Source organism: Callorhinus ursinus, unplaced genomic scaffold (assembly GCF_003265705.2).
Source record: "Callorhinus ursinus isolate GAN/ISIS: 27379988/994484 unplaced genomic scaffold, GSC_fseal_2.0 scaffold19, whole genome shotgun sequence".
NCBI classification, from domain to species: domain Eukaryota; kingdom Metazoa; phylum Chordata; class Mammalia; order Carnivora; family Otariidae; genus Callorhinus; species Callorhinus ursinus.
Genome location: NW_027397081.1, coordinates 32,312,707 through 32,333,143, shown reverse-complemented (window position 1 = coordinate 32,333,143; position 20,437 = coordinate 32,312,707). Strand labels below are relative to the sequence as shown.

The window sequence follows — 20,437 nt, the reverse complement described above, 5'->3', positions numbered from 1 at the left end:
GCGTGGAGGACCCCAAAGTGTCGCCAAGGGCTAGTCAGATCCAGGTGCTGGGGAGGAGACAGAGTTGACGCCCCAGGCGAAGGCACGAGCGCTACTGCGCCGCAGCCTCGCGCAGCCCGGGAGCCTAGTGCCGGCGGGTGGGTGGCGGTGGGAGGGTGACTGGGAGAAGGGGCGGGGTGGCGTCGGGTGGGAGTGTGACGGCGGGAGGAGGGTCTCCCAGCCCAGGCCCGATTTGCAAGCTCTCTGAGCCTGCGTCCGCCTAGAGGGAGGGCTTCCCTGGCCCGGCCAGAGTGGCTCAAAGCACAAACGACTGTCAAAGAGTGGAGGAGAGTGGAGGTGCCGGAAGTGTCTGCGCGCCGTGAGATAACTTTCCTGCTCCGGCGGCGGCCCGGAGCCTCCACCGCCTCGGTGCTGGCAGCGACGATGCGCCCTGATGACAACGACCTGAGCGGACTCGCGCCTCGGCCCACCGCCAGAGTCTGCACACTCCTCGCCGCAGGAGAAAAAGACTGAGTCCAGAGGCGTCCGCGCGCCGCGGGAGCCCTGTGCTGGCAGCGCGGCGCTCGGGGCCCATTTCCTTTGCTCTGTCCTCTATCGTCTTGGCTGGTTCCCCGCGATCGCGCGTCCTCAGCGCCGGCCGCGGTCGCCGGCTGTTCCCGCCCTCACCGCCGGCCGGGACGTGCCCCGGGTGGCTGCTGGTAGCGTCTGTGCCATGGGGCTGCCTACTCTGGAGTTCAGCGATTCCTACTTGGACAGCCCGGATTTTAGGGAGCGCCTGCAGTGTCACGAGATTGAACTGGAGCGAACCAACAAGTTCATCAAAGAGCTCATTAAGGACGGCTCTCTGCTAATTGGGGCGCTGAGGAGTAAGTGGAGCTGGCAGGGGCGGGAGGAGAGGGCGCAGGGATGTGGCGACTTCCCGCGGGGTGCGGGTCTCAGGGGTGGGATGGAGGACTCGGGGCTTCTTTTGTTTGAATGGGTTTGGGACAAAAGCTGAAGAGCTCCCCTGCTGGTGGCCAACAAAGTTTGTGCTTAGGTGTTTACTTACATACTTGAATGTCTACAGAGAAGGGAAAGTTACCCACTGTAGCGAAGAGTAGATCCTGAGGAAAGTTGTTCAAAGTCATCTTTTTTTATAACGCTCCTGAAAAATGTTGGAGACTATTGGTCCTTTTTTGTTGGTTTGTTTGTAATTTTATTGTGCCTAGTTTGAACACTTTTTTAAAAAGGTCCTTAAGGTGGGTTTCAAGAGTTTGGCTTAAGGATAAAATGAAGCTAGTTTGTTTAGTGATACTCAAAATAATTAATTTCTTATGTGTATCAGTGACTCTTCACTGGGCACAGTAGATCACTGAATTGCCTTTTAAAAAAATGTACATTTGCAATTTTGCCATTTAGTAGGATGATCGAGATGATCGAAGACAGCATGGCACCAGTGGATTTAACCTCTTTACAAGTTTTTTTGTGCGTCTTAATTTTTGGTTTGTATTGTAAATCTGATGTTGGTCGAGTCACCGGTATTGAACGTTCAGTGGTTAAAGACCAACCAGAATTTTTGATGATTATTTAAGTAAACTATCCTTAGGGATTTTTCCCACTTTCTTTCCCGATCAGATTTTCCTTAGTCCCTCCTGAGTCGGCTGGATCTTCACGTTCAAGTACTAAGACCTAGAGAGTCTTAGTAAAAGAGACTCGAATTTGTCTTTAAGAAACGGAGTGATCTACCTTCGGCTCAGGTCATGATCCCAGGGTCCAGAGTTCTAGTCCCGCATGGGGCTCCTTGCTCAGCCGGGAGACAGCTTCTCCCTCTGCTCCTCCCCCACCCCCACTCATTCTCGCTCTCCGACAAATAAGTAAATAAAATCTTAAAAAAAAAAAGAAAAGAAAATGGGAGTGATTTAACTGATAAGGTTTAATTTGTTACCTTTCCCAGGACGTATTTGCATCTTATTGGAGGCTTCTGAAGGTTTTAGCTACTGAAATGAAGCCTTGGACTCTCTGGCCTCTAATGGCTGGGTGAGTGAGGTATTTTCATTGCATGGAGAGCCTTGGAACATCTAGAAATCCCCAGGGCACATGTAGTAGAACCATCATCGAGTGTATCAGTTGGAAGGTCAGTGACAACATAATGGGGATGTATGTGCCTGAAACTGAGACATTAGCATCTGATCTGTATTTTGAAGCATGTATAAATGGTAAGGATGGAGCTTATCAAACATGTCTTAGAATTAGTGTGCTCCCAAATCCTTTTTTAACCATCCCCAGTGCTAAAACATTTATTTATTACTTGTGCTACTTTAAACTAGGATAAAATATGATTTATGCCTACATTCACTTAATTTCTGAATTTGAGGTTAGTACTGATAACAGTATTTACTGATTTGTGAAAAAATAATTTATCTGCAGTTCTTTTCATCCTGTGCATACACAAATGTGAACTCTCCTTCCTTCCCGTTTGCAGTTTCTGGTTGAGGTCTCAGGACTGGCCTCTTTGCATTTTAGCCTCTCCCAAGAGTTTCCCCATCTCAGTGCTAAATGCCCAGCTGCCCCTTGTGAAACTGTCAGCTGGTCTACAAAGTGACATTTTCTCCTCACTCCGCTCTTGGGAGATCAATTTTAGTGTTTCAAATTTGGAAAACACTTCCATAGCTGTGATAAAAGCCCTGAAAATGCGTATTATTTTACTAGTGAGGTTATGTACTTTATTACGATTTTTGAATCTAGTCTTGCAAAAATCGGGTGATTCCCATCCTGATAAGTTTGTTCTTCCATATGTAAAGTGAAGAAATATTGAGAGTGTAAGTTCCTTGAACATACAGAATCCGTCTCATTAATTTGGTCTTACGCACTTAAATATACAACCTGCTGTCTTTCTAGGATTCTTCGGTTTGTGATGAGAGTGCATTATTTTAATGCTTGGTTATTGTTTATCTCATTATGGAAGGAAAACGTATTATTCCTTATTGAAAGAATTCCCAGCATCGGTTGCCAAATAAAGATTTGGAGTAGAGGAACTCCTTAAGTCATGTGACTGCCCTGCTTTTTTCCCACCACACCACCTTCTGTCCCTTGGGGAGGATGCTAGGCTGCAAGCGGCTAGTCCCCACTTAGTGGACTTAGCCCTCCGAAGTTGCTCAGCTAGGATAAGAGTGTGCCTAAAGGACTTTGAAGCCTGCTTTTGGTTCTATCCCAGAATCACCAAGAAGCCCTCCTTTCCCCAGTTCTGTCCCTTGTTGTTCTTCTGCCAGAGGAAGCCTTTATCTTCCCTAATTTTATGCCTTTCCATTCTCTGTACCTACTGTTTCAGTAAGTGTATCCATTATCCAGTTCAGCTTTATTTTTTGCACTTTGCTGTTATTAATAATTAATGGTTTCTTAATATAGCCTTCCTGAAAGGACAATTATCATGCACTTCTAAGCATATTATATTATTTCCATCCTAGTTCATAGCTTTTCTGGTGAGAATTTTGGCATGCACTCTTGGCTGATAACATGCATAGCTGTTTCAGTAGGAGTCACAAATGCTCTTTGATTTTTACTTCAGGATTAATAAAAGGGAAACCACACTCATGGCAGGCTGTGCATGTTAGGAGAGGCTGGTAGGTACCACTCAATGTTAATTACAGGAAGTTTTGTCAGTTACAGACCCCTAATAGAAGAATCTCAATAGGAGAGAATCATCAATTACAGGCCCCAACAGGGAAGGATGTACATTGCATTTCCTACAAGAAATCAACTACCCTGCAGCTCATTTAAGGAGAAACCATCATCAGTTTGAACTCTTGCTTTTCTCCAGTGGACTTTTATTCAAAACAGCCATTCTTAACTTCCTCTTCCTTCTCCATAAAATAACATTGCTCCTTGTTTTTTGGACTTAGCTGTGGTTTTGTGGTAGCTTGCTTGTCCAGGATTGCAATTCTCTGTTATTCCCAAATAAACCCATTTTTGCTGGTAAATTTACAGGCAGTTTTGAGTATTTGGAAGGGTCCTTATAAAGGAAAACCCTGACTAGATGATTTCAATTTTAAATGATATAAGTAAGATCCTTAACATTTTTAAAATGAATGATTGCACATCCAATCTGAGAAAAGGTATGACAGCTCATTAAGTGGATTGACATAGACGTGAATTTAAATCCTGGTGCTGGCAAATGCTGTGTGGTAATTGGCAAATAACTTAACCTCTCTAGGTCCTACTTTTCCTATAAAATGAGGGAATATCTATAAAAATCTTACCACTAGGATTATTTGTTCATTTTGTTACATGCTGTATAGACCTTTGGTGAGCAATATTTGAGAATATTTGATACTGGAGAATCAGGTTTTAGTTCATGCTGTGACTCAAAATCCTTTCCCTTTTTTACCCCCACTGGTCTCCTCTCTCCCCCTTTATTTTTTTTTAAATTTTTTTATTATTATTTTTTTCCTTTAAATTTTTTATTGTTATGTTAATCACCGTACATTACATCATTAGTTTTTGATGTAGTGTTCCATGATTCATTGTTTGTGCGTAACACCCAGTGCTCCACGCAGAACATGCCCTCTTTAATACCCATCACCAGGCTAACCCATCTCCCCACGCTCCTCCCCTCTAGAACCCTCAGTTTGTTTTTCAGAGTCCATTGACAGAATGGGAGAAGATATGTCATTTGCAAATGACATATCAGATAAAGGGCTAGTATCCAAAATCTATAAAGAACTTATCAAACTCAACACCCAAAGAACAAATAATCCAATCAAGAAATGGGCAGAAGACATGAACAGACATTTTTCCAAAGAAGACATTCAAATGGCCAACAGACACATGAAAAAGTGCTCAACATTGCTCGGCATCAGGGAAATCCAAATCAAAACCTCCATGAGATACTACCTCACACCAGTCAGAATGGCTAAAATTAACATGTCAGGAAACAACAGATGTTGGCAGGGATGTGGAGAAAGGGGAACCCTCCTACACTGTTGGTGGGAATGCAAGCTGGTGCAGCCGCTCTGGAAAACAGTATGGAGGTTCCTCAAAAAGTTGAAAAGAGAGCTACCATACAATCCAGCAATTGCACTACTGGCTATTTACCACAAAGATACAAATGTAGGGACCCGAAGGGGTACGTGCACCCCGATGTTTATAGCAGCAGTGTCCACAATAGCCAAACTGTGGAAAGAGCCAAGATGTCCATCAACAGATGAATGGATAAAGAAGGTGTGGTATATATATATATAATGGAATATTATGCAGCCATCAAAAGGAATGAGATCTGGGCTCCTGGGCGGCTCAGTTGGTTAAGGGACTGCCTTCAGCTCAGGTCATGATCCTGGAGTCCTGGGATCGAGTCCCGCATCGGGCTCCCTGCTCAGCGGGGAGTCTGCTTCTCCCTCTGACCCTCCCCCCTCTCATGTGCTCTCTCTCTCATTCTCTCTCTCTCAAATAAATAAATAAAATCTTTAAAAACAAACAAAAGGAATGAGATCTTGCCATTTACAATGACGTGGATGGAACTGGAGGGTGTTTTGCTGAGTGAAATAAGTCAGTCAGAGAAAGGTATATATCATTTGACCTCACTGATATGAGGAATTCTTAAACTCAGGAAACAGACTGAGGGTTGCTGGAGTGGGGGTGGGGTGGGAGGGATGGGGTGGCTGGGTGATAGACATTGGGGAGGGTATGTGCTATGGTGAGTGCTGTGAATTGTACAAGACTGTTGAATCACAGATTGTACCTCTGAAACAAATAATGCAATATATGTTAAGAAAAAAGAAGATAGCAGGAGGGGAAGAATGAAGGGGGGGAAATCGGAGGGGGAGACGAACCATGAGAGACGATGGACTCTGAAAATCCTCTCCCTTTTTCATCAAATGTTTTTCTATGAACTTTGTTCCTTTAACGTGTCTTAAAATTTGAGTTGTGAAATCATACACTGTTTTTGCTTTTTGATTTTCTTCTTTTATAGATCATATTCAAAGAAACACCTCAAAATGGCTTTCTCATGTAATTCTTCCTTTACTTTTCTCTTTTCTTAATTCTTTATACTTTTGAATATTTAAATAGAGCTCTGTCCTTGCAAAAATAGACTTCCCTGGCGCGCCTGGGTGGCTCAGTGGTTGGGTAAGTGTCTGCCTTCTGCTCAGGTCATGATCGGGGTCCTGGGATCAAGCCCCATGTGTCTGGCTCCCTACTCATTGGGGAGTCTGCTTCTCCCTATCCCTCTGCCCATATGCCCGCTCGTGGTCTCTCTCTAATAAATAAATAAAATCTTTTTTTAAAAAAAAGGAATAGACTTTTCCTCCTCCCCAAAACAGCAAAGAGCAAAAAGGAATAGACAAATAGAATTGTAGTCATTTAATTGAATTATTGGGTGGGGAGAGCATATCAACATTTTTTTCTTCTACTCTGCCTTTTGGCATCTTGGGGCCTTCCTTCCTTCCCTCCCTCTCCCCTTCCTTCCCTCCCTCCCTTCCTTCCCATTAAGTTTTTAATTTAATTTCAGTATAGTTAATGCACAGTGTTAGTTTCAGGTGTACAATATAGTGATTCAACAAATCTGTACATTACTCCGTGCCTGTTGTGGTAAGTGCCCTCTTTTATCCCCATCACCTATTTCACCCATTTCCCCACCCACCTTCCCTCTGGTAGCCATCAGTTTGTTCTCTATAGTTCAGAGTCTGGTTCTTGCTTTGTCTTTCTCTCTCTCTCTTTCTCTCTCTCCTATTTTTTTTGGGGGGGGAATGTGGTATATATATACAATGGAATATTATTTAGCCATAAAAAATGAAATCTTGCTATTTGCAACAACATGGATGGAGCTAGAGAATATAAGCAAAGTGAAATCAGAGAAAGACAACTATCCTATGATGTCACTCGTGGAATCTTAAGAAACAAACAATTTAAGAAACAAAACAAACTTCTTTCTTACTAATAGTGCTTCCTCTCATTGCCTTAAGGTGGAATTGGCCAGCTGTCTTTTCTGCATTTAGGGTAATGTTTCTCAAACGTGTGTCTAGGCTTCTAGAGGGAAAAAAAAAGTTAGTGGACTCTAATATAGATTACGTTATTTATTATGGTAGTTAAATATATATAAGCATGAAACAAATTTTTGTGCTTAGTCCTATAATTTTAAAAGCAAATCAACTTATTAATTAAATACAAATAATACTGTGAAACCAATTAAATACAAATAACACTGTGAAACCAATAAAAACTACATATAGTTAATCTAATGGATGATGATGATTTTACTGAGAGGAAAGGAAATTTCCTCTCATATAAAGACTGTTGATAATATCTTGTGTGCTGGATGATTCATTTCTCTTTGCTTTTCCCAGTTGGAACTATAGTTCTTCAAAACTGCTTGCCCAGATGATGGCCTTCTCTCTATCACAAACTATTTATTTCTTGGTCATATTACCTCTGTTCCCAAGGCAGTAGTTCCTGGCACTGGTGATCCATGACACAAATAAGAAGGGTGCCTATTTGAGTGGTAGAGGTTGGTTGCTAAGTTTAGAGGTAGACTATGCAGTTAATTAAGAATTTAGCACATTAGCAAGAGGGAAGCACATAATTACTTGTTTCTGCTCCCCTCAGTGTTCCCAGACCTTTGAAGTACTGAGTACTGTGGTACACTTGTGATCTGGGGATTATAGTAAAAGAAAAGCTGAGATGCAAAGGCTACATTGAAAGGGTGAGGGATCCCTGCCTTCCATTTGCTGTGTTTCTCAAACTCACCTTAGCCTGGTTTCACTTGTTTTTTCACTTTAAGCCAGTCTCTTATTTTGTGTGTATGTTCTGGGCCCACTTTACTACTGGAGTTTTTGCTGACACAGGGAAGGAGTTAAATACAAGGAATAAGACAATTTTAAGAAGTGTGAGACTTTCTGTAGTTATTGTGCTATTTATTTGGTCATCCTTCAGCTTTTAGTGAAAATTGCTATTGTTTTGGGCCATTTTTTTTTGTATTTAAATTTGCACCTAGGTTTTATTTAGTTTAAATGGAACTCATTGCAGAGTCTTGTTACCCTGCAAGAGCTACTTCACTGCTGCTTATTCCACTAAGGCTGTTTTCCTGTGTAGCTGGGCAGTCTAATCAAAGGTATGGATGTATAATTACTTCAACCATTCATTTGGTTCTTAAGTCATTAGAGTTAGAGTTAAATGAGCAGAAGTAACTGTATCTTTCAAATGCACTGTAATTAATTTTAGGAACTGGTAGATTAGGAATGTGGTGCTTTAAGGTTCTGCTTCAGAGATGTTGCAAGTAAAAGCAGTTACACTTGTGTTAATTGAGATGGCAGCCTTGGCACTTATCAAAGTGGAAGTAATTTGGGCTGGCTGAGTATTTCCATTTACTTCTCTTTTGATTCTCAACGTGAGCTTAATGAGTACCCTTTTACATTGTCCTTATTTCCCTTGGATTTCCTTTTTCAGCAGGTAGTAATTGGGAGCTGTCCTGTTAGAGGCCAGGGAACGAGTTAGTGGGAGAATGGGTTAGCAATAACCACCTTTTACGCTGCTATCTTTGACAGTTATAATCAAGGTACTTTGAGAGTGAAGGAAACTCAGGTAACTACTAAAGTTTAAGTCACTGGAAAGCTGCTTTAGCAAACGTCCTTTGAATTATTAACTTAGAGTACAATGTTCATTGTGTTGATGATATGTAAGCATGACTCAAACTATAAAGAAAAAAAATAATACAGCTAAGGTTCAGTATTACTTTGGTGTGAGTGCCTTTCTATTTAAGTAATGTGTACCTAGAGAATGGCAGATCTTTACTTAGATTTATAAAGACAAATATTAGTTCAGAAAATTCATACCATTAAGCGACATTTAGTAAATATGCAACAATGAAATGCTTATTACGGACAGATAAAAAAGGGTGAAGGAAAGGGGGTTTATTTTGTCTTGAATCTTTTTCATGAAAACGGTTTCTTGCCAGATTTGTGACTGCCACGTCTTCTGGCCCAAGCCATCCCTGCTGCCTAGATTGTAATTTCCACCCATTTCAGCTTCCAGAGGGGGTGCCTGCCCTTCGTAGCTCCACCTGCCACCCACCAGTTTCAGCTGGCAGCTCTACCAGCCTTCCTTTTTCCTCCAGCCTGCTGAACCTCTGCCCAGCATCTAATAATCCTCATAGTGTATTCCCAATGGATCCGGCCTCGGCAACCAAGGACTTGCTACCTGCTTCTTGCTGACTTTCATTCTGAAAATTAAAACCATTTGCTAAGCACCTGGCTGACTAGCGCATGGAATCTGTCTGTGCTTCATCTTTTGCATTTGCCTTAGTCTGAGTTGTAATGGCTGGGTTGTGTATACGTTTAGAAATTTACATAATATTTTTTTAATCTTAATGGCCCTTGAAAGCAAAGGAAAAAGGGGCAGGATGATAACAGGACAGTCACTACAAATGTAATTATATTAATAGACTTGTCTTTGGTTAGGTGAACTTAAACTTTGGCCTGAATATTTCCGGTAATGTGGATCCTTCTCTATAAGATTACATCTAACTGAGATGTTTGTTTAATCAGAATACATCATAGTTCATATTTGCAGTATTCTGACTTTATTACCAAGAATCTAGTTATAACACTGAAGAAAGTGTTCTGGCAAAACACACATGTACATCACTCTGTGAGGACTATGATTTGCTTCAGAAAAAGTGAATTGTGGAATAGTAAGGTAACTTACAGTAGCTGATTATCTGCCAGTTTTTTCAGCCTTTTTCCTTTCTTGTGGAGGTATGCATGCATAAAAGAAGAAAAATAAATACTAATTTTCTAAGATTTTTAATTTGAGAGTAATTCTTTTAATTGTAATTCTTGCATGGAACCTGGTGGGAAAAGACTAAAAATAAGACTAATGAAACCTTTGTAGATTATTTTATATTAATTATGAGAGACTTTTCAGTTCCAGTTTTTAGATTCTGTGATAAAAGTCTCCATTCCTAATGGCATTTTAAGAATGCCCAAACATGACATTTTGTATGTTGTTGGTTTATCTGATTTGGGTGAATATCAGGTATGATGGGGAATGCTTTGTGTTTTGTGAAGGTTAGGGAAGCATCCTGAATTGGTTCTCAATGTCAGATGATACGAAAAAAAATTGGAAAAAATGCTGCATATATAACCTTGCTACATTAGTAATATTCTTCCTGAACCTTGGCTTTACTCTGGGAAAAAGTGGGTAGACACACTATGCCCCCTTTCATTTGGAAGTCAGACATATTTCTCGGTAGTGGAATTTCTATATTTCCTTACGCAAATCTAAAAAGCCATACTGCCTGATAGTTTATGAAAGGGATGCCAAATAGTATTCCCTCATGTGTAAACATACATTGGAGCTTATCCAGATGAAAGACCCAGCTTCAGTTTTCTCTTTAGTACACAGTAGAAGTAGTGATTTAATTTAGAAAACTGGTATGTGTTTATGTGTGGAGGAGAGTGATAAGCTGCTAATAGAAATGAGTATTCAGTATGTGTATTATCCCTTTCCAAATGGAAGCTATGTAAACTGATTTTCCTTTGCTTTGGTGAGAATTTTTTCTTCTTTTGTTTAATTTCTTTATTCCTCACAATGTTTGAATGGAAGATGTGGCCCCAAAATGGGGGGTTGTGGGGGGTTGGTGGTGGTTGTGAAAGAGGTAAACAGGGAGAAACAAATTAAAATTGGTTGAGAAAAGAATTTAAATATTACGGTTTGGGAACTTGTGTCAAGCTTTGTGTATCTTCTATGAAAAAGTTACTGTGCGACACTAGAGAATCCAAAGAATGAGAGATGAGCCTTCCAACTGTTGTAAAAGCTGGTTGTGGAAAATTTGAGGGAGATGATTCCCATTAAAAACTGTCAACATAAGAGATAATAGGGGGTGGCTATTTTAGGGGCACACTATTTGGGGAAGATGTGGGAAAGCTTCATACTCGTGAAAAAATGATGTCAACATAGGAGCTAATAGGAAGGACTTTTAAAGGCTTGTGTTGACTGCTTGCCAGTCCTGGTTTTCCTTAGGTGACCCTTTCTAACATTATTAATTATTACTTCCTCTGGATCCCGGCTCCATCATTGCACCTTTTTTCTTAGTATGTGATGTTGCTGAATTCCTCTTCCTTTTTCAGTTTATTTCCTCTGTCCTCTTAAATGTTGATGGTACACAAAGATTCCTTCTTAGCCCTTTTACTGTTTGCTTTCCTTGTGTGATAACATGGCTTCCCAGGCTCCAGCCCTAACCTCATTTTCCTGAGCTCTGGATCTCATTGTTACCAGCGTATTACCACATAGATGTGCTTCAGGCACCTCAGACTCAGTGTGTCAAAACCAAGTTCTTCCTTGTTCTCCACCTTGTTCTCTTTGGATTCTCAGTTCTCTAGTTATAGCCTCATCCACCTGGTCATCTCAAAAAGGAACATCTGAATCCTTCCTAACTCATCCTCTTTTCTTCTCTAGTTTTTAAACTCCAGTTTTTCTTTCGACCCAGATTAGGAAATTTGGATAATCCTGTAATATTGTGCTCCCAGATATCCTAAATTAGATTTTTTCTGCCTGCACTTATTAAATAACATTTTTTTCTTAACTTAAAAAAACAGACATTCTCTCATAGTCTGGAGGCCAGAAGTCCAAATTCAGGGTGTCAGTAGGGCCATGCTCTCTGAAGGCTCTAGGGGAGGATTCTTCCTTGCCTCCCCTGGCTTCTGGTGTTGCCAACCTATAATGTTCATTGGCTTGCAGTGTGTCACTCCAGTTCATGGCTCTGCAGTCACATGGTGTATACCCTGTGTGTCTCTATTACATTTTACTTATTCTTTCAAATACAAACTTCTAGGTGCCAAGGATATCTGTATTCTCTTCAGCTCTGACCACATTGTGGATGCTCAGTGATTGCTGAACATCAACCAGTTTACTAAGAAGAGTATTTGGAGGAGGCTTTTGAATATTTGTCAGAGTGAGTGAGCCATGGAATGAGGATTACAAATTTGCTTTTTTTTTTTAAGATTTATTTATTTTGAGAGAGTGAGAATGAGAGAGAGAGAGTACATGAGAGGGTTAGAGGGAGAAGCAGGCTCCTTGCTGAGCAGGGAGCCCGACGCGGGACTCAATCCAGGGACTCCAGGATCATGACCTGAGCTGAAGGCAGTCACTTAACCAACTGAGCCACGCAGGCGCCCCACAAATTTGCTTTTTAATATTGTTTCCCACAGACTTCATTGTAACTACTCAGGCCTGGGCATACTGATTTTTAGGACTGGGTAATCCAGGGGGCAGTGGACAGCAACAGGTGTTAGAACTTTATTCTAGTCCTGGTGCTGCTACTAACTGATGGATGGCATCGGTACAAGCCACTTGTCTCAGAATGTATTTTTTTCATCAAAAATGGAAATAATGTTCGCTCTATATTTCTTACAGGATTTTCTTTGACGGGGAGGGGCAGAGGGAGAGGGGGAGAGAAAATCTTAAGCAGCCTCTACACCTAGTGTGGAGCCTGACATGGGGCTTGACTTCACAACTCTTGAGATCATGACCTGAGCTGAAATCAAGAGTCACTCTTAACCAACTGAGCCACCCAGGTGCCCCAATTTCTTGTAGGATTTTTGTGAGGGCCATGGAAAAATGCATAATGCATAATATAAAAATGTAACATTATTTTCATTTGCTTTAGGCAGGATCATTGTGATCCTAATAATTCAGTTTTTTTCCAAGACTGCATTTAACATGTTCTTGTCAGCATTACCATATTCTGTAGGAATGAGATTTTAGAAGTGGAAATGCTTTAATTGAATGTTAATGCATTCGCTTGTTTGTCTCCCCAATTAAATCTGTTTGGAGGGAAATGATTGTAAGATGTGGCATGGTTTTGGTTTAGCTTTTTCTTTTATATAAATATTTACTATGATCTGGGAACCAAGGAAGCATTAGGTTGGCATTTAGGGATGGGCAGTATAGATGTTGAGACTTTATAGGCATATCTGCTGGTGCTTTATTTCTGGTGGCTCAGGTCAGTGGTCTATAAAAGTTATTTAAATGTTAGTCACAACTTGCACTTCTCAGAATGAAATAGATAGCTGGGCAATTTCACAAAATAAAACAGGCTGAATTGCATATGAGAGAGGTTTTTTTTTTCACATTGGTTTCTTTATGGAAGGCAGATAGCAGCACCTAGGGAAGGTGTTTCTTATGCTGCACAGATGTTTTGTAAATGTAAATATGTTTGAGGTGAGATCATCTTAGTGGTTATTGGTGAGCAAAGAAAATGATGATATCGGTAAGGCATTGCTGGAGGGTCTTGGGGGCAGGGAATTAGGGGAGAAAATAATATTTCATTAAGAATTGAAGAGGAAGATTCAGTTGACCGAGTGAGAAAATTGAATTGAGGCTGTTAGCTAGTTGATTAAAGAAAAGTGGTATTATTGAATTGGTGTCAGAATCGCCAGGAGAGGATATTTGGATGGTACCACAAGGACAAAACAGAACATTTAAAACACAACAACAACAGAAGATGTTTCTTAAGGGATCTATGAGCTTAAAGGGAGCTCTGCCCTGAATTTGGGGGGAAAGTAGGGAGCAATGAACAGGAAATCTAGACTTTGGGGACAGCTTGCAAAGTGCAGCAGGGCTGGAAAAAGCCAGCTTCAGGGGTTAAAGAAAGAGAATACAGATTCTTCATAATCCTGAACAAGGAATAGCAGTGAGTGAGTGAGAATGACAGCCTCTAGGTTTGCCAGGTTTAAACTCTGTTGGGTGCATGTCCTTTTCTTCCCATTATTTCTTTGGTTCCTCAGACGGCTTTGATGGAAATTAGAGTTCTGTGGATATTCACAGCTGGCTGAGTATGATGTTTTATGACATCCACTGATGAGAGGGGATGAAAGAGCATGAAACAAGGATGCAGAAACCAGGGTGTCAGTTACAAGATACTCTTCGTACTTTAAGTCCTAAGATTATGTTTTAGGCTTACTTATTTTCTCTTCTGAGATTGTGCTCTTGCACTTCTGTCACAACGTATGTTAACTCAAGCTAATTTGCATAATTATTTTATGCAAATAATCTGAACATTAAATCTGTCTAAAAGAAGCAGAGGGGTTTTTCTTGAGTTTAGTTTAGCATTACCATTCACACAAGTGCAGTGCTAATAATGCTTAATCTTTAATATTGGAACATTTTATTTATATATTTATTTTTTAAAAAGATTTTATTTATTTGAGAGAGCGACAATGAGAGAGAGGGAGAGAGAGAGCACATGAGGGGGCTGGGTCAGAGGGAGAAGCAGACTCCCTGCTGAGCGGGGAGCCCGATGCGGGACTCGATCCCAGGACTCCAGGATCATGACCTGAGCCGGAGGCAGTCGCTTAACCAACTGAGCCACCCAGGCGCCCCGGAACATTTTAACGTAAAGTAGGTTCATTGAAGATTTAACACTAACAACAGTCAATCTGGGTGTAGTAGAGAGCCTGGGCTTTAGAATCTGAGCAATGTTTTTCAGTTCTACTTCAGACACTTATTTGCTTTGTGGCTGTGAGCAAGTTACTTGGCTTCTTTTGTGGTTTTCCTTGTCTGTAATATGGGAGTAATATTTATTTCATAGGCATATTTTCAGGATTAGATACGATAACATACAAAGTGTCAAGCACAGTATGTGGTACTTGGTATTACATACTAATCTTCTCATCCATCTCATTCCTTGCTAATTTTGAGACTAGGTAGTGAATTCAGACCATTGTTTTAAACAATAACCATCGCCACATTTTATTCAAAAAAGGATCTGAGGTGGCTTTCTTTTTTCTTTTTTTTTTTTCAGTTTTCAGTTTTTTTTATTATTATGTTATGTTAATCACCATACATTACATCATTAGTTTTTGATGTAGTGTTCCATGACTCATTGTTTGCGTATAACACCCAGTGCTCCATGCAGAAGGTGCCCTCTTTAATACCCATCACCAGGCTAACCCATCCTCCCACCCCCTCCACTCTAGAACCCTCAGTTTGTTTTTCAGAGTCCATCATCTCTCATGGTTCATCTCCCCCTGAGGTGGCTTTCTAAGCAAAATCTTTACCTGGACAAATGCACTATATATATATATAAAACACTATATTTAATGTTGATATAAAATCCCTAGACCATGTATCATTGCTTGTTATCATGAATATGGCTCGCAGGGAGAGTAAGCCATTGCTTCTGTGGAAAGCTTAGCTATCTTCTTAAGGATGTTTCCATATCTGAGATTTTATGATTTTGTAAAAAAAAAAAATGACATTCATCACTTTTTATTTTGATTATTTGCCTGTGTTTCTCCCTAGAAAGTTAGCTTCATAAGAATTGCCACCAAATCTTTGGGATTCTGGAGCTGGATGCATGATACATTTTTCATCAGTATATTAACTTTTAGGAAGTTGTGTCAAACTAATGTTTGGAAATATATAAATTCAAAAGTTGTCACTACCCACTTAATGTTGGAACCAATTCTGAAACTTTATATATGAAGACAAATATCTTAGTGAAAAATCCTTTGCATATTATGTAGATTTACCAGAATGAGATTGATTAGAATAGGTTTATTCAATGAATTGATATTCATCAGTGACAATATTTAGTATCTCAAATACAAGCGATGTTGCTAAGAAAGTGAAATTGTACAAATGATTTATGTTTCTGTTTGTAACAAACTATTGCATATATTTTTGAGGTGCCAGTTCAGAGTGTTGATTCTAATTGTGTAGGAATGCCTTTTTAAGAAATACATTCATTATTGAGATATATATTTATTATATATAATTATTCATTATTGAGGTATAGTTTATTGCCATAAAGTTCATCCTTTTAAAAGTGTGTAATTCAGTGTTTTTTTATGTGCTTATTGAGTTGTGTAACCATCATCACTAATTATATTAAAACATTTTTTTCTGCCTTATTGAGGTATAATTGACAAAATTGTGAGATACTTAAAATGTGTATCATGGTGATTTGATGTCTGTATACATTGTGAATGGATTCCTGCCAGCTAGTTAATTAACACATCTATCCATCACCTCAAATATTTATCCTTTTTTAAGTGAGAACATTTGAATTTGACTCTCTTAGCAAATTTCAATTATATAATACAGTATTATTGACTATAGTCACTATGATTTAAGTTAGATCCTTGTGCCTAATTCATCTTATAGCTGAAAGTTTGTATCTTTATCAACCTCTGTTTCTCCTAACTCCCATACCCTAGAATCTACTAATCTTTCTCTGACTTTGCTTTTTTTTTTTTTTTTTGTATTCTATGTATAAGTGATATCATACAATGTTTGTCCTTCTCTTTCTGGCTTATTCTCCTTAGCATAATGCCCTCACAGTCCATCCATGTTGTTATAAACGGCAGGATTTCCTTCTTTCTCATAGCTGAATAATATTCCATTGTATATATGCACTACATCTTTTTTACTCATTCATCTTTTGGTAGACCCTTAGCTTGTTTCCTATCTTGGCTATTGTGAATAATACTGCAGTCGCTATTCTAGTACAGGTATCTCTTCAATATTCTGTTTCTATTTTCTTTGAATATATACCCAGAGAGGGGATTGCTGGATCATGTGGTAGTTCTGTTTTTAATTTTTTGAGGAACCTCCATACTGTTTTCCATAATGGTTGAACTAATTTACAGTGAAAAAGGGTTCTGTTTTCTCCATATCCTTGCCTACACTTATCTCTTGTCTTTTTGATGATAGTCATTTTAACAGGTGTGAGATGATACCTCATTGTGGTTTTGATTTGCATTTCCCTGATGATGAGTGATGTTGAGCACCTTTTCAGTGTCTGTTGGCCATCTGTATGTCTTTGGAAAAATGTCTGTCAGGTCCTCCACCCGTTTTTTTAATCAGATCATTTGTTTGCTATTAAGTTATGTGAATTCTTTATATATTTTGGAACCACTATCTAATTTTAGAATAGTTTCATTTGCCCCAAAAGAAATCCAATACCCTATTTTCTCTCTTCTCTAGCTTCTGGCAACTCTTACTAATAGACTTTCTGTTTCTATAGATTTGTCTGTTCTTTTTTTTTTTAAAGATTTTATTTATTTATTTGACAAAAAGAGACACAGTGAGAGAGGGAACACAAGCAGGGAGAGTGGGAGAGGGAGAAGCAGGCTTCCCGCGGAGCAGGGAGCCTGATGCGGAGCTCGATCCCAGGGCCCTGGGATCATGACCTGAACTGAAGGCAGACGCTTAACAACTGAGCCACCCAGGTGCCCCGATTTGTCTGTTCTGAACCATTTTTTGTATAAATAGAATGATGCAATCTGTGGCCTTTTGTGAATGACTTCTTTCACTTAGCATGTTTTCAAGGTTCATCCATATTTTCGTATTTATTGGTATTTTATTCCTTTTTATTGCCAAATATTCAATTGTATGGATATACCACACATTCTGTTTACCCATTTATTAGTTGAAGGCCATTTTGGTATTTCCATATTATTATTATTATTGCTATTATGAATAATGCTACAAACATTCATGTGCCTGTCTTATGTAGACATATTTTCATTCTCCTGGATATATCCCTAGGCACGGAGTTGTTGGGTCATATAATAATACTGTGTCAGAACTCACCTTTATAAATAGAAACTTAGTAGGTTTATAGGCATTTACATTACATTCTTTATGATAGAAAGCAGTTTGAAAGCTAGATGTGTATTTAAAGCAAAGTTATAACTTCCCCAAACGAATTCAGATATGGCCTTTATATTTGTTGGAGAAAACAGAATCACTTGGTGGATATTTAAGGAGGAAACATTTCCATGTTCTTTTAATTTTCGTTATACATGGATAAGTATTTAAAAATCTCATAATGTAAGTATAGGGCAATAGCAATTTTTACATATGTGCAAAGAGTGGCAAGACAAGTGGAGAGGAGAAAACAAGGAGTGATGGGCCAGGAGAGATGTGAAGAAGAAAGAGAATGGAACATTGACTAACATACTCATTCAGCATATTTATTAGCACTTGATATATATCAGATACCGTTCTAGGCCTTGGAAATACAGAGCAGAGGTCTAGCTCTTCTGGGTTTGCATTTACTGAGGGCAAGCTGTTGATATTGTATGGTGTGTGTGTGTTGTTACGGCTTGGTGTTAAGACTTAATGGGTACCATGTGTACCTTTTATTTCCTCAGAGAACCTTTCACTGTTATGCCGGTTAACTCATGCATGTCTCCACTATAGCGGTCAACATATAGGGATCTCATATGAAAATGTGAAGATCCATTCTTTCTTAAAAAATATTTTATTTATTTATTTATTTGACAGAGAGAGAGAGGGAGGGAGAGAGCACAAGCAGGGGGAGTGGCAGAGGCAGAGGGAGAAGCAGGCTTCCCGCGGAGCAGGGAGCCCAATGTGGGACTCGATCCCAGGAACCTGGGATCATGACCTGAGCCGAAGGCAGACGCTTAATGACTGAGCCACCCAGGTGCACGTGAATATTCATTCTTAATTGACTCTAGATCAGGAAACATTTCAAGATCACCTACTGCACTTCAGGCACTGCACTAGATACCGTGTGTGTGCGCGTGTGTGCGTGCACACACATACAGACACACACACACTAATTGGCCCTAGTAAGTCACTCTCTTTCTTAAACTTGGGTTTCCTCATTTTTACAGTGGGGATAAGAATAATAATACCTACTTTTTCATGAGGGTTTCACAGGTCTTGTAAGCCGTACCTAACATATTACCTGGCATGTAGAAGTCAGTAAATGGTTGCTCTTCTAATCACAGTGTATTTTTTTTCACAGTGTATTTTTTTTAACAGATAAAATGAAGTAACCTCAATATTAAAAACATTTAAAATGGGAAACATTCTCTGTGCTTTTCATGATGAATAACTTGATTTTATTTTTATTTAACCTTCCATGCCTATGTGACTACACTTAAAAATATAAATACAATCAAAATATATTTATCATTTATATATAAATTTATACCATCTTTCAAATATTTTTCTTCATTTTTTTAGTATTAGCGTATTTATGACTAAAAGTGCTCAGATTGGTGATATTTATGTATAAGTAACTTAAAGCAGTCTACATTTGAAATGTAAGTAAAACCAGAGTGGGTTACATTTTGAATAAAGAAACATCTGCAGTTTGCTACAGTTCACCAAAAGGAAATTGGATCATGTATCAACTATGTGATCCAATAAGACTTTCATCTTTTAAAGAAATTTCCCTGCCTGCCTAAAATCTGCATTCATCTGTTATTCTGAAATGAAGTCTGTGGTATATAGGTTGTGACATGGAATTTGGTGAACCTCAACATACTTTGCAGCTGCTGCATCTGCTGGAATTTAACTGGAAATCAGAAACAACTATTTCTGAAACTTCTTCAGGCTCACACATTTTAGATTTCTTCTTTTTCTTAATGTGGACAGTTTGTCCTTGCATGTTTCTTTTCAGGTTCCCAATTACTAGTCCTTTGGAGTTACAAATCACATCTTTTATGAACAGTATTTTTTAAAGGAGTTACTTACTAAATTAGTCTGAGAGGAGAAACAAGCCCCTTAGGATATCTTTTTCGCTCTTTCTGACCAGTTGTTCTGTTTAACTCCATTGCATCAGCCCCCTCAAATTATACATGTGGATGTACTCGTATCCCAGGTTCCCCTAAACTATTGTTTGTGTCTCTTTCTTTATGTTCAGTACTCTGTCAGGCACATATTTATTTGCAGGTAACTGTTGAATACATGGCTGTGTTGACTTTGTGAAAACTTAACTCTGAGATATGCTAAAGCTTAGGATACTGGGGTCATCGTTTTACTGGACTGTTGGATTTTTGACCATACCATTCCTTGCTTCCTGAAGCTTCTCCCTGGGCTTTTGTGGAGCCACATATATTCTCTTAACAATTCTTTTCATCAGCTTTCCAACTTTTTCTTCTTAGTCTTCCAGAGTTCCTTCAATTCTTCCTTCCTCTTGAATGTAGGTGTTCATATTGTCCAATGAGAACCTTTTCTCAGTAGATGTAAGTTGGTGATGATTATTTATCCATAACCAATGGTTAGTATCTGTAAGATAAATGGGGAAAGAAGAGATGGTTAGGACATCATTAGATAAATGAACACTAGACATAGGCAGTTGAGTAGCCAAAGGATAAATACAGCTGTTAACTTTTACCAGGAGTCAGAGAAATGCAAACGAATATAGAGTGAGGTATCTATGTTTATCTATTAACTTAACTAAAAAGATTTTTAAAAATGCCTTTTGCTAATTAGGGTGTACCAAAACTCTTAACCTTCATTATGCTGCTGATAGAATTGTCAATTGGTAATAAGTGTCAAGGACCTTAAAGGGTTTATACTCACTTGATACAGTGATCCCAATTATGGTGCTTTTTCTATAGCAGGTAATATTGATTTCCTGCCCAGCATCGATGCCCTTTCATTCCTTCTGTAATAATGTGGAGTTTGTTCAGCAACATAAACCTAC

At 39.3% G+C, this 20,437-nt stretch overlaps 1 protein-coding gene across 2 annotated transcripts in view; it reads left to right on the top strand.

Annotated features, from left to right (window-relative positions):
* The first annotated feature begins 205 nt into the window (after positions 1 to 205).
* Positions 206 to 20,437, top strand: part of ARHGAP42 (Rho GTPase activating protein 42) — a 316,467-nt gene continuing 296,235 nt past the window's right edge. For both annotated transcript variants that reach the window (XM_073904018.1, XM_025893708.2), the window contains exon 1: positions 206 to 866. In XM_073904018.1, the coding sequence (XP_073760119.1) occupies positions 713 to 866 (154 nt within the window). In that variant the 5' untranslated portion in view covers positions 206 to 712. The remainder of the gene's footprint in view (positions 867 to 20,437) is intronic.